The sequence below is a fragment of the Gopherus evgoodei genome, chromosome 1 (genome assembly GCF_007399415.2).
Source record: "Gopherus evgoodei ecotype Sinaloan lineage chromosome 1, rGopEvg1_v1.p, whole genome shotgun sequence".
In the NCBI taxonomy this organism is placed as follows: Eukaryota; Metazoa; Chordata; order Testudines; family Testudinidae; genus Gopherus; species Gopherus evgoodei.
The window spans coordinates 75,186,202-75,200,370 of NC_044322.1; the positions used below are offsets into that span (position 1 = coordinate 75,186,202).

Sequence of the window (14,169 nt, forward strand, 5' to 3'; positions counted from 1 at the left end):
TCTATGTGACTGATAATTCTGTTCTTTACTTCAGTTTCTACCAATATGCCTCACTCATTGGTCTGCAATTGCCAGGATCTCCTTTAGATCCCTTTTTTTAAAAATAAGCATTGCATTAGTACCTTCCAGTCATCTGGTACAAAGGCTGATTCCAAAGACAGGCACCGTGCTACAGGACTATGTTTCTGTGATCCTCCCAGGTAGTTCCAGTACTTGGAGAGGGTCTCATTCTGGCTGCACATCAGGCATGGGCTGATTTGTCAGGCTCTACATGAGTGTACAACTGGTAAATTTAAAGTTGACATCTTCTCAAAACTAATCCAGAGGAATGTGTGATCAGAGGTGTATTTGGATTGTATACGTGATGAACTGTCAAAAAGAGAAGATCTTCCATCTCACTACATTCTACCATTCTTCCATCTCACTACATACCATCTTCTTTCTCATCTATGGGTTTGTCTGCTTGGATTTAGGACCATTAGAATTGGGACTAGTTGGTTGGTTTTACATGCGACAAGGGAAAGACTGGGCTTTTTGATCATCACTGGGTTGCAGAGCATATATATAGAAATAGGAAGGAACTTCTTTCACTGCATAAAATTGCCTATTTCTGTTCAGGGTTTTTTGTTTTTGTTTCCCTCCCTGCTACCCTTATTCTGTGCATATAAATGGGCGTTAGATGGCTACTGAATGCTTGTCTACATATATGTAGTTATTTTAGATTCTGACCAGAGACAAGACATCTAGCTATCCTGATTTGTCATCAAATTGATGATCTGAGAACTGTAAAAGCAGCAAAGAGTCCTGTGGCACCTTATAGACTAACAGACGTATTAGAGCATGAGCTTGCGTGGGTGAATCCGACGAAGTGGGTATTCACCCATGAAAGCTCATGCTCCAATACGTCTGTTAGTCTATAAGGTGCCACAGGACTTTTTGCTGCTTTTACAGATCCAGACTACGGCTACCCCTCTGATCTGAGAACTGAATCCCAAATTCCAAGCTTGGACTAGGAAAAAGGGATAGAGCGAGCTACCATTGACATCCCTGATACAGGTCTTACACCTGGGCACAGATTTGTGGTATTCTTGCCACAATATCCAATTCTTTCTATTCACTTAGGGCAGCTGGGAAGAATTGTGGTTTCAGTGACCATTCCCTGGTAGACAAGCACTGGGGTGCCTTTAGGTATGCTGAGGCTATGCTGATTTAATTAAGATGCTGGAGTTTTATGCTTAATAAAGTTGCGTTCAAGCCCAGACAGGACCTATGTGTTTTATTCCGCATCATTTTGGTCATGGCACCCATCAAGGAGAAAGTGTGTAATTTTATTTGAAATTATGTTTTTAATCATGTAGAAAGATATTTCTGCTCATTTTCCTGTAGAAAGATATTTCTTTCATTTTCAGTATGAAAGAATACTGAAATTCTACATTTCTTCAGTATTATATTTAAATTATAGTTTTTGGACATATATGTGTAGCATGTTTACATGTTGCAAACAGGGCCGGCACTTCCATTGAGGCAACCTAGGCGCTCGCCTAGGGCACTAGGATTTGGGGGGGTGGCATTTTGCCACCCTCGGCAGCAATTCGGCAGCGGGGGGTCCTTCTGCGCTCCGGGTCTTCGGCGGCAATTCTGCGGCGGGTCCTTCACTCGCTCCAGGACCCGCCACCAAAGTGCCCCGAAGACCGGGAGCCGCAGAAGGATCCCCCCGCCGCAGAATTGCCACCAAAGACCGGGAGCGCAGAAGGACCTCCGCCTAGGGCGCCAAAAACCCTGGCGCCGCTCCTGGTCGCAAACACACAAGAGAAAGGTATTTTTATGATGGTAATTCAATTTGCCTATGATAAAGGAATTTTCATTGGTCACCTACCCTAACAATACATGTTATTTTCTGGAATGAAACCAATAATCATGCAGTTTAGTGTCTTATTATTTTAAATGCATTTCCTACCTCAGATTTGTGAACCATGATCAGAGACTATAAGAAGATTCAGCAAATACAATTATTCAACTTAAATTTCTTAATACAGCATGCTCAAAAGATCATATTTACTTAATTATCCAGTCATCAGTGGCAATAAATAATATTGAAGCAAAAGCAAGTTGGTAGTTTAACATATTCAAATTATGATTCCAAATTCCTTTAAAATTAGGGAAATGACAAAAATTGCTGTAACAATAGGACATGTATAGTGAAAATGTAGAAAAAAGAAAACTACCTAGTTATTTATAGAGTCTTTGCGTGGAGTTAGAAATAATACAAATACAATTCAACAATATAATTTACATATTTTTTTCTTATTGTCAAGAAATGACACATCTTCAAAATATTTTTACTCACTCCAGGAGTATTTTTAAATGAACAAAGGACAGCTGTGTGGTAGAGGTAAACAATTTTTATTTAGTGGCTTCTGTTTCTACATCTTTTGAAGCATATTACCACTTACAGTAAACCACACAGGTACAAGTGCTCTTTGAGGACTGGTATAGAATAAGAACAAAGCTTAAAATGCAAAGTTGACTTTTAAACTGTCTTCTGGATGACAATATGAAATTTTCACTACTGTTTTCAACATAGGGTTGTTGTTTATTTCTATTTTAATTGTGTCAGCCACAATTTTGTCACTTCTATATCACAGATTTGGGCAAGAACTATTAACGCATTCATGTCTTATTTCAGGAAATCCCAACTGCTGGCACTAAGGACTTAATCTTGATGAAGGTCTCACCTTTTTAATATTATTGACTGTCCAGTGTGAAATCACTGAGCTGTGCTAATCTTTTTCAAAAATTTGCTAGTTGCTGTTAAATTTATAACATCAGACTGGCTGTCTTGCTTAGCAACTTAAAGAGTTGCAGTGAAAGGCACAGGAAGCAGATCCTGAAGTATTAGGAAACCCATGACTATTTTGAATGTCCTGCACTAGCAGATTAACAATCCTTTTAAGGTTTGACATTCAAGATGACAATTCATTTTTGCACAGTACTGCCTTTTAAGACAAAAGACAATGTCTAGTGGCCTGGCTGCCACCAAATGATCTGTTTCTGGTACCTCTGTGCATTCCCAGGGAACAGCTTTATGAAAGCATTCCTTTTAACTTGAAATGTGATGTGTTCAACATCTAACACATGTCCTTAGGGCTATATGACTATCCCTTTGCTAGCACCTAGACAGCACTTTTCATCAAAGAGGTTTACAGAAGTAGAGACATATCATCGCCAAGCACTTATGATATCCTATGGTACTGAAGCAATTTTATAGGTATGGTCCCGTTTCTAAAAATTTAGAGTATAGGGTGATTCTTATGTATCACATATTGAACATTGCCACATTATGGGGAAATTTTCTTTCAAAAATTGTATTTGTCTTGTTTTCAACTTTGCAAATGTCTAGTTTTTAGAAATTGTTTAAACTTCTGTCCACCTGGGAAATGAATTTAAGGCTTACAATTAAACACAGCAGAATATATACATATATATATTAATAAAAATGTAAAAAGGAAAAAAAAAAGCTTTCAGTGTTCAAACTGTTAAGCAATAGTAAAATTCTTATGAACTAGTGATACTGTCATTGAACTGGAGACAGCTTTAGAACAAGCTTGCTCTGGCTTTTTCACCCTACAATTTGGAATCTGCTCACAGTACTGCTAGCTTAACCAAAAAGGATTAACTCTCATATCCAACTGAGAACACAGATAATTCTCGGTAATTGGTAAAAAATGAAGATGAATGGGGCTGAGAGATAAGGAGCAATTAGCTCATCAGCAGTTACAGCTGTGCACTCAATCCGGATCCATCTCTTGAGTCTCGGCCCCTTTTAAAGAACCCAAGCAGAATAAGCATAGGACACCTCCTCCCCAAAAAACTGCTATACCTGCCCATCATTCCTCTCTCTTCCATTTTATTTCCTCACTGTACAAAGACACCTGTCATAGCATTTTTTGTAAATTACTACCTCTCCCAGGACCTGTGTCTACAGCCAATCTCCTTTTTAAACTTAAAAAAAAATCAGAAACCAAATGACTACTGTAGACACTCTTAAGTTCCCTGTCAATCGTTTCATTATAGCAGCATCATCTGTTTGAAAATATAAGCAATTCCCTCATCTAATTATAGAGAGGATTTGAGGTTCATTAACATTGCCAAGGCAGAGAATCAGATGTGCAACTGCAGAGCTGTGCTCAGTGGCCTGCATTCTCTGTTTCCTTTTATTTGCTTTCTCAAGGTCTCTGAGACTTTTTCCTGAAACCATAAAAGTAATTCTTTCCTTCAGAATAGACGTGTGTTTAGAGAAAGGAAATGACCACATTTTGTACAGTTCTATTATTGGGAGAGGTCACTAGAGAAAAATAATTTCATCTCAATGTCTTTTCCACTCTTTTTGGAGAAGGGAAGGGATAATGTTAAGCAGGGCAACCATTAATTTCAGGCAACAGATCCTGGCTTTCCTTACACGTGTCTCAGAGTTTAAATGTTTTAAGCTAACGTGGATAAAAAGGAAGCCTAGAATGTCAAGAGTCCCTCTTAATTTTCAACACATTTTGTGGTTGTTTATGGATTATTGTGCTAGCGAAATGTAAAATACTGTCTTGTATTTCCTAATTGTGTTTAGAAACAGAGAACACCAAAGTCTTTATGATTGCTTCATTTCCTTAAAGAAATAATAGCAGGTTTTTTGGTATGATACAGTTTAAACAATGACATTTTCTTGGGACATCTGTTTTGAGATCACTTTTTGAATAAATATGAACTCATTTCCTACTAAGAAAGTAATTTACTATTGTTGATAGCTGTTTACAAGTTCCATGAGTCAGATATTAGCTAGTGGCAAAGGTCCTCTCAAATCCTTGGAGTATTCCCTAAACAGTGTACATAGTATTTTAATCATATAAAATGTTAAGGGAAGCAAAATTACAGGGACTTTTCCTACTAACTTACAGTAATTTGAGGCTAGCTCAGAGGAATTATTTAAAATGTATTTACCTTTAAAGATTTCATTCCTTTTGCTACTCTTTGTTTATGAAGTATTACAGTAAATGTTTAAAAACAATGAAACAATTGAGATGCTCACTGTACTTATGTTTTTGGAGTATAAAACCCAAATATACAATCTGTACATAATTTACTTGCATTAAAATAAAATTATTACTGATCATAACAGAAGATATGTTAATACAGTAAACAAACAGAAAAAAAATGTCAAGCCAATTTAATGTTTGACCCTGTGAATTTTCTTCTTTTAGTCCTGCATTTATAAGAGCACAATCCTAGATGCAGTAGAGTTTTGAATGCTGGTTTATGTAGATAGTTCTTTAAACAAACAAACAAAAATTATCTGGCCTGCATGTTGTGTCTAGAGTTGCCACTAAAAAGAATCCAGGACATTTTTCCTTCTTATCTGCAATGTAGCTCATATCAGCCAACCTGTCACAAGACAGTACTTGATATAAACAAGAGATTGCAAAGACATCTCAGTAATCAATATTAGGATGGCTACAGTATGGAAGCTCCAACCACCGCATATCATTTGTCTCAGCATCTATTTCTATGACCAAATGAAGCATTAATTCAAATCATAAATCTATGGTGATTTAAATCTGGGAATGAGCACCTGCCTGCTTTAATGATTTATTTTGTACATTTCAGTAAGCAGGAGATTTGTCCATATGAACTGACAGGTCACCTTCAGATGCCAGTAGCAGACTGTTTATCACCATGCAGACTAGCATCTCATCTTAGCAAGTAAATATTAAACTAAAAGAATCCAATTGATTGTGGATGGGGGAGAAAGGAGTAGCTGCCATATATTTTACTCAGTGTGCTAATACCTCACTCTGATTCCTCCATGGTTCCTTATTTTTCTCCTAAAATGATAATTCTGGTGGGAGGATGCAAGCTCAAGGTTACCATGTAAAACTGAAGGATATAAAATCCTTACTTATTAGTATCATTGACTTTCTTTAACTCCCTTTACTCGCTAGCCTTTTGGCCATTGCTTCAAAGGACCAGTCAGTAAATTTGTGTAGTGCTGTGGATAGCTGCAAAATATTCAGACACAAAAATGACTTCTATAAGTCATATTAAGTGTCTGATTAAAACCAAAAAAGCAAGACAATTCCAAACTGAAACTAATTCAAATTGGGACTTCATGCTTAATTTGCTTTACTTTGCATAGGTACTGCAAGAGCCTGAGATCAAGATATTATCCCCTCCATGTATACTAAATATGCTATAATAGCACAATATAATGGAAAGAGTTACTTTTCTTTAGCTTTAACCTTGAATTTCCTTGCTTTGATCAAATTACTTTTATTCATCTTTTATCCTTTCCCTCCCAGCCCTCAATAATATGTTTAAAATGCAAGTTCAACCATATATATTGTAACTCACTAATAATGTATGTATCTAATATTCTCAATTAGTTCCAGATGTATAGATAAACAAAATATTGACTAGATATGTAATGACAGCATTTTAAAATGTGGAGTATAGAGTGGAAATCCATCAACCTCATGAAGAAAATTCCACAAGTACAGACACATATCATCTTCCTTTCCAACTGCAAACGGATGGACATCATACCAAATGGGCTGAAGGTGAAAAATCCACTGCTGTCTACATACTGCACAGACCACAGTGAGAGATTATGCCATACACTATCAAAGAAACTGAGGAATCACCTGATCAGCATCCTACAGCAAACAGGAAAACATCAAAAAAGAGCTCTCCAATCTGCAGGCTTTCATAAATAAGCAACCTTCCACACAAACGGACTTTACTAAAATAAGACAGATCTACATTACACACTTCACCTCTCTACAAAGGAAAAAGGACCATAAGCTGTCTAAAATCCTACCTGCCACATGAGGCCACAACAGTGGTACCCCTAACTCACCCAGCAATATTGTCAATTTATCCAGCTACACACTCAACCCGGCAGAAGCGTCTGTCCTATCTCGGAGACTCTCTTTTTGACCCACCACCCCTATGAACCTGATACAGTTCTGCGGTGATCTGGAAGCCTACTTTCACCGCCTCCGACTCAAAGAATTTCAAGATAACACTGAACAGTGCACTGGTACACAGAAACCCTTCCAACAACAGCACAAGAAGAAGAACTCCATATGGACTTCTCCTGAGGGTCGACATGACAGTCTGAACCTATACACAGAATGCTTCCGCTGACGAGAACAGGCAGAAACTCTAGAAAAAACAACACTGCTTGCCTCATAACCTAAGCCGTGCAGAACGCAATGCCATCCACAGCCTCAGAAAAAACCCTGACATTATAATCAAAGAGGCTGATAAAGGAGGTGCTGATGTCATCATCAACAGGTCTGACTACCAAAAGGAGGCTGCCAGACAACTCTCCAATACCAAATTCTATAGGCCACTTTCCTCAGATCCCACTGAGGAATCAGGGGCAGCTCTAGGTATTTTGCTGCCCCAAGCACGGCAGGCAGGCTGCCTTCGGCGGCTTCCCCGTGGGAGGTCCCCGGTCCCGTGAATTCGGCAGCAGCCTGCGGGAGGTCCGCCGAAGCTGCGGGACCAGCGGACCCTATGCAGGCAGGCTGCCAAAGGCAGCCTGCCTGCCGCCCTCGTGGTGAGCGGCAGAGCGCCCCCTGTGGCTTGCTGCCCCAGGCACGTGCTTGGTGTGCTGGTGCCTGGAGCCACCCCTCTGAGGAATATACTAAGAAACTGCATCATCTACTCAGGACACTCCCTACACTAACACAGGAACAAATCAACATACCCTTAAAGACCAGACCAGGGTTATTCTATCTACTATCCAAGATCTGCAAAAATGGAAATCCTGAATGCTCCACCATCTCTGGAATTGGCAGTCTCACTGAAGGACTGTCTGGATATGTGGACTCTCTGCTCGGACCCTACACCACCAGCACTCCCAGCAATCTCCATGACACCATGATTTCCTGAGAAAACTACAATGCACTGGTGATCTTCCAGGAAATACCATCCTAGCCACCATGGATGTAGAGGCTCTCTACACAAACATCCCACACACAGATGGAATACAAGCTGTCAGGAACAGTATCCCTGATGATGCCACAGCACAACTGGTTGCTAAGCTCTGTGACTTTACCCTCACGCACAATTATTTCAAATTTGGTGACAATATATACCTCCAGACCAGTGGCATTGCTGTGGGCACATGCATGCCCCCAAAATATGCCAACATTTTTATTGCTGACCTGGAACAATGCTTTCTCATCTCTCATCTACTCACGCACCTTCTCTACCTACGCTACATTGATGACATCTTCATCATCTGTTCCCATGAGAAAGAGGCTCTGGAAGAATTCCACCACGATTTCAACAGCTTCCACCACACCATCAACCTCAGACTGGACGAATCTACACAGGAGGTCCACTTCCTAGACACCACAGTACAAATAAGTGATGGAGACATTAACACCACCTTATACCGAAAACCCACCAACTGTTATGCCTAACTTCATGCCTCCAGCTTCCATCCTGGACACACCACACGATCCATTGTCTACTGCCAAATGCTGAGGTACTAACGCATTTGCTCCAGCCCCTCAGACAGAGACCAACACCTACAACATCTTCACCAAGCATTATCAAAACTAGGACACCCGCATGAGGAAATAAGGAAACAAATCAACAGAGCCAGATGTGTACCAGAAGCATTCTGCTGCAAGACAAGACCAAGAAAGAAACCAACAGACTACTACTGGCTATTACCTACAGTCCTCAGCTAAAACCTCTCCAACGCATTGTCAGTGATCTACAATCCATCCTGGACAACGATCCCTCACTTTCACAGACCTTGGGAGGCAGGCCAGTCCTCGCTCACAGACAACCCACCAACCTTAAGCATATTCTCACCAGCAAGCACACACCGCACCATAGTAACTCTAACTCAGGAACCAATACATGCAATAAACCTAGATGCCAACTCTGCCCACATATTTACACCAGTGACAACATCACAAGACCTAACCAGATCAGCCACAACATCAGTGGCTCATTCACCTGCACGTCCGCTAATGTAATATACGCCATCATGTGTCAGCAATGCCCTCTGCTATGTACATCAGCCAAACTGGACAATCCCTAGGTAAAACGATAAATGGACACAAGTCAGATATTAGGAATGGCAATATACAAAAACTTGTAGTAGAACACTTCAACCTCCCTGGACACACAATAGCAGATTTAAAGGTAGCCATCCTGCAGCAAAAAAACTTCAGGAACAAACTTCAGTTCATTTGCAAATTTGACATCATCAGCTCAGGATTAAACAAAGACTATGAATGGCTAGCCAACTACAAAGCAGTTTCCCCTCCCTTGGTGTTCTCACCTCAACTGCTAGAAGAGGGCCTCATCCTCCCTGACTGAACTAACCTCATTATCTCTAGACTGATTCTTGCCTGAATATTTATACCTGCCTCTGGAAATTTCCACTACATGCGTCTGATGAAATGGGTGTTCACCTACAAAAGCTTATGCTCTAATACGTCTGTTAGTCAATAAGGTGCCACAGGACTTTTTGTCGCATTTTAAAATACAGGTTCTGGTTATAATGGGAGAGATTTTCAAGGCACACGTGGCAACTAGGCATCTAATTCCCACTGAGAGTCCATCTGAGATAGACTACTGCACTCCATTTGTGCCTCTAAAAGTTTCCCTCAGTAGTTATAGCAGTTCTGCCAAAGCCTGCTTGATATTTCTTAGCATAGCATCCATCTAGGAGCATCCAACAGGCCAGGGCAATTATCATTGACAAAAGAGTATAATGGCTATTTTTAAGCCATTATGGTTTATTCTGATGACCTAAGTTAGAGATTTTTTTTTATCTGTAACTGATTGATCTACTATAATTCCTAGTTTTTATTTCTATAAATCCATAAGTGTATGTGATGCTATACACTAGGTAAGCCATGCTAAACACTAAACAAAGTCCTGAACCAAGAGGCCCTGAGCAGGTATAACATAGCAGATGATAGTATATTAGGTATACTGCATTCACAGAGATTTTCTTGAAGACATGGGAGAAATTAGAATGTTACTATTCATGGCAACAAGGTTGAGGAAGAGTTTCATTCAGTACTTAGGTAATGTTGAGTGGCTAGCAAGTGTAACCCCCACATCTCTTTGGTGTGATGTTCTGTCCCATCTAGAGGCACCGAGACCACCTAGAGAGAGAGATTAATGTGTTTGCTCTACAGCCTTAGCTAACAGCCATGTGGCTTTTAGCTCGCGTGGTAGAGACTCATGCACTAAGCTAGGAGATCCCCGGTTCAATCCTGCCCACAACAACCGGGGTCTGTCGGCGTTACACAAGCATTCAGAAAATGGCAATTAAAAGCCTTACTTTACATCAGGTGGCTAAACTGCAGCTCGTGAGCCACATGCAGCTCTTTTACAGTTAAAGTGTGGCTCACGGCCCCCCCCACGTCAGTCCATTCTCCACCTACCAGACTGGGGGAGGGGAAGTTTGGGGCTTCTGCCCTGCAGCAAGGTGGTTGGGCTAGAGGCTTCTGTTCAGTGGGGAGGGGGTCTAGGGGCTTTACCCCACAAGAGGCACCTGATGGGGCTCAGGGCTTCAGCCTCACTCTTGCTGAAGTCCTGAGCACTGGCAGGTGCCTCCCGTGGGGCTGTAGCGCCAAGCCCCACCACTTTGCAGCAGGCAGAAGCTTCAAGGAGGTGCGCCTGGCTCTTGAACTTCTGAAGATTATCATACGCATCTGGGAGGATCAGTAAGTTTCGCCACCTCTGCTTTACATATACAGTAGTACATATTTACTACAGAAATAACTTGACTGTACTTATGAATTGATCACTTTTGATTATCATACCAAAAGACTATAAATTATGCTTCCATATTTGCTAGTTTTGAGGTATAAAAACAATTCATTTTTTTAATCCAAAATCATTTCCTTAATTACTGTCCCACAGAAGCTGTATTCTATTTACATTGTTAACTATTACTAACCTCTACAGTGCCATAGGCATACAAGCACTTTGTCTCTAGAACTGCTAAACAGGATTAGTCCCATAGCATAATATTTGAATGTATTACTTCATATAATGTATGCATCTGAGTCCAGCATTCAAGATCCACATGTTTCTACATCCATTACTGCCTCGTCATCTACCCTCACATTCTTCCTCACTGCCCCATTTTCCTCTACTTCTCTGAGGGCCACCCACTCTCCTCAATTCACTGTTGCATCTCCCTTACTTTCAAACTTCTGCTACTGCCTTCCTCTTACTCACTCCTGACTTCCTGCCAAGAAGACAGGTTGTTTTTTTCCCTCCCTTCAGCTCTGGTTATTTTTGGTATTTCACTAGCTAGCACACTAGTAGAGACCTCCTTCTTCACTGTCACTGGAGAAGCTTTCTAAAGTGCTGTGGTGGTTTTTCTCTGCTCCTAGAGCAGTTCTTTATTGAATGAAAAAAAAAAAAGCCTGATACTATCTTGATAGGAATTTTCAAGTGTATGTTTTGCTGTTGTTTAAAAAAAAATGGCCTGAGTGTTTTCGCACTGCAGTCCCCGTTCGATCTATATTTACATAAGTAGACTATAAATACATGCAGATATATACAGAAACAGTAATCACCTACTTTTTTTTTAATGAAAGAAATGCCCTTCCCCTGAAATCAACAGGGGGTGAAGCTTTGATCCACCTGCAGTAGAAGTATGCCGTGCAGAAAGAGGGGTTATGAGAAAGCACACATAGCTAGATGCTCCTGCCTTGGGTCCACCACCTTGCCATTGGTTGGAGATGGGGGACAAGTCTAGCCTATCGGCTCTTGTGGGCTTCCCTAGGCTCTTCAAAAGACTCTTGATCGGGATAGCAGCCACTTTTATGTATTGTTAGACAATTATTTATCCTTAAGAGTAATCTCAAAAGGTATGAAGACTATGGGGAGCGGAAAGGAATGTACTGAACTGTCAAGAGCCATTTTATTTCTATATATGCTTATCCTGAGTATAGTATTCTGAACATACATTTTAGTCACTGAATTACTACTGCTGAGTTATCTTGTTAGTACTGTCTCAACGTGATAAAAGGAGTCAGTTCAATAAAAAGGCATAAGAAACCATTTTATTGCAAAAGAAATGTGCATATGATTTAATCAACAAAAAAAGTTAGTCTAGCTTTGATGTGTGTTTTACCAAAACAAACTCACCAGAGAAATGCATATAATGTATTGGAACAATTCCTTTTTTGAAAGAACAGAAGTTGCGGATCATTATTTAAGAAACAGAAAAAACTCATTTAACAATGTTTTAAGAATGTGTTTATTAAAGGAGATTAATTGTAAAGCATGGTAGGTATGTTTTCCTTATGTCACACGGCACCTGAAACTGTGAATTATTTTGCTTTCAAGCAATTGTTCTGAATTACCTAAAGTCGATACCTAGTAGAGTGAGTAGGAGACATGGTTAAATTTCGCTCTGACACCTTCATCTGTCACCATACCTGTACTTTGAAAAATGAACTCTTAGCAATCAAACTGCTTTCTTTCATGGAAAATATTAACTGGGGTCTGAAGTAGCGTCCCACAAAGGAAAGGATGTTCTTATAATAGTAACAACAATGCTGAGTGCTCCTGTAAAGGTCAGCTACAAAATATAGCTAAACATGAACAAAAGTGGCCTGCAAATGTGCCAAATTTTCCCAAAATCAAAGGTTTAATGGTAAAAGGAAGAGGGGGAGAAAGGGTATCATTGCAGTAAGATATTGATACTTTACTGGCATGTATGTATGTATGTATGTAATGTTCACTTCCGAAACTTACCAACACTTGAATTCAGATCTCCATTCTCAGACTCTGCTCCATGTTGGTTATTACTGGCATGATAGTTGGACATAGCTTCTAATTTGATTTTTTTCACTTTCATTGCTTCTGCTATGGCTGCATTGGTAGCAGCTGCTGCTGCTGCAGCTGCTGCTGTCAGACCTACAAAGAAATATGAATGAAACTTAATATACATTATACTATGACTCTTCATTAATGTAGGGCTTGAAACTGTTACTCTACCTTCATCATTGACTACATAATTAGCAGAGGATAATACTGAATAATATCCATCCTTATTTGCTTAGGAGACTGTTTACTTTTTAATGTAAAATGCATAACATACTATGTAAATAGTTACTTATATACATGTGAATTCACAAAATTGGTCTCTAATTGCTTTAGTCAGAATACAACTGCAGCTACAAACATACCCATTTAGAAGCCTAACTTCACCAACAAACCATGTATTTAGGGCAAATGTGAGTGTAAATAAATATACCTGCAATAAATTGTGGATGCAAAACTACACTTGAAACACTGGAGGACAAGCTAAAAATTAGGGCCATAGAGTTTGAATCGCATATTCATGACTAATAAGTTATATTCACAATTAAGCCATTCTCCCTGAGCTCATATAAAATTCCAAATTACTCTAGCAGAATAAATGGGGCATACTAAAACAGCCATCACTTTCTTAAAGGAAAGGTTAGCTATGTAGGAAAAATATATATAATTATTTACAATCCTACAAGCAGGCTTAGACCTCAAGGCATCTACCAGAGATACCTCACACAAAGTGTGTAACTCCTTTAATTTCCAAGCCACCCTCCTGCATCCCAAATTCTCCATCTCCAGACAAAATCTTTGCATCTAGCTGTATTTGTGAAACACTGTATTGTAATAATGAGCTGGTACTGACACTGTCAAGAATGATTGGTAGAACTGCCAAATTTGCTTTCATCACACTACATTCAACCTTTTTCCAGTGCCCTGAGTATGGGGCAGTACATAGCTGTGTCATGCCATTAGAAGCCCACAGGAGAAATTTTAATTCGCAGACTCACAGTTCCCTTCCTGTTCCCCTCTTGCTTCTGCAAAGAGAGAATTTTGCTACCGCCCTCTACCAGTGGCGGCATGCTTACAGTTGTTTTGCACCAGCCCCCTTCTTCTGTGTAGTATGTTGGGGAGTGGTGGCAAGCACAGCTCTGTCCACCCCTTACACCTCTCCATGTATCTGGTTTCTCTCAACCCCACCCTGGACCTAACAGGCAGAGATGGGGGTCTTACTCCCCCTTAGCAAAGCAAAGGTACTACAGGGTTGGGTTTAGGATCCCGGAACCTGGAAACAAGTGATGAGGGCAA

At 40.1% G+C, this 14,169-nt stretch overlaps 1 protein-coding gene across 3 annotated transcripts in view; it reads right to left on the bottom strand.

Annotated features, from left to right (window-relative positions):
* The window catches only part of DACH1 (dachshund family transcription factor 1), a 489,790-nt gene that overhangs the window by 236,161 nt on the left and 239,460 nt on the right, over window positions 1-14,169 (bottom strand). For all 3 annotated transcript variants that reach the window (XM_030566391.1, XM_030566381.1, XM_030566371.1), the window contains exon 3: window positions 12,805-12,966. In XM_030566391.1, the coding sequence (XP_030422251.1) occupies window positions 12,805-12,966 (162 nt within the window). The remainder of the gene's footprint in view (window positions 1-12,804; window positions 12,967-14,169) is intronic.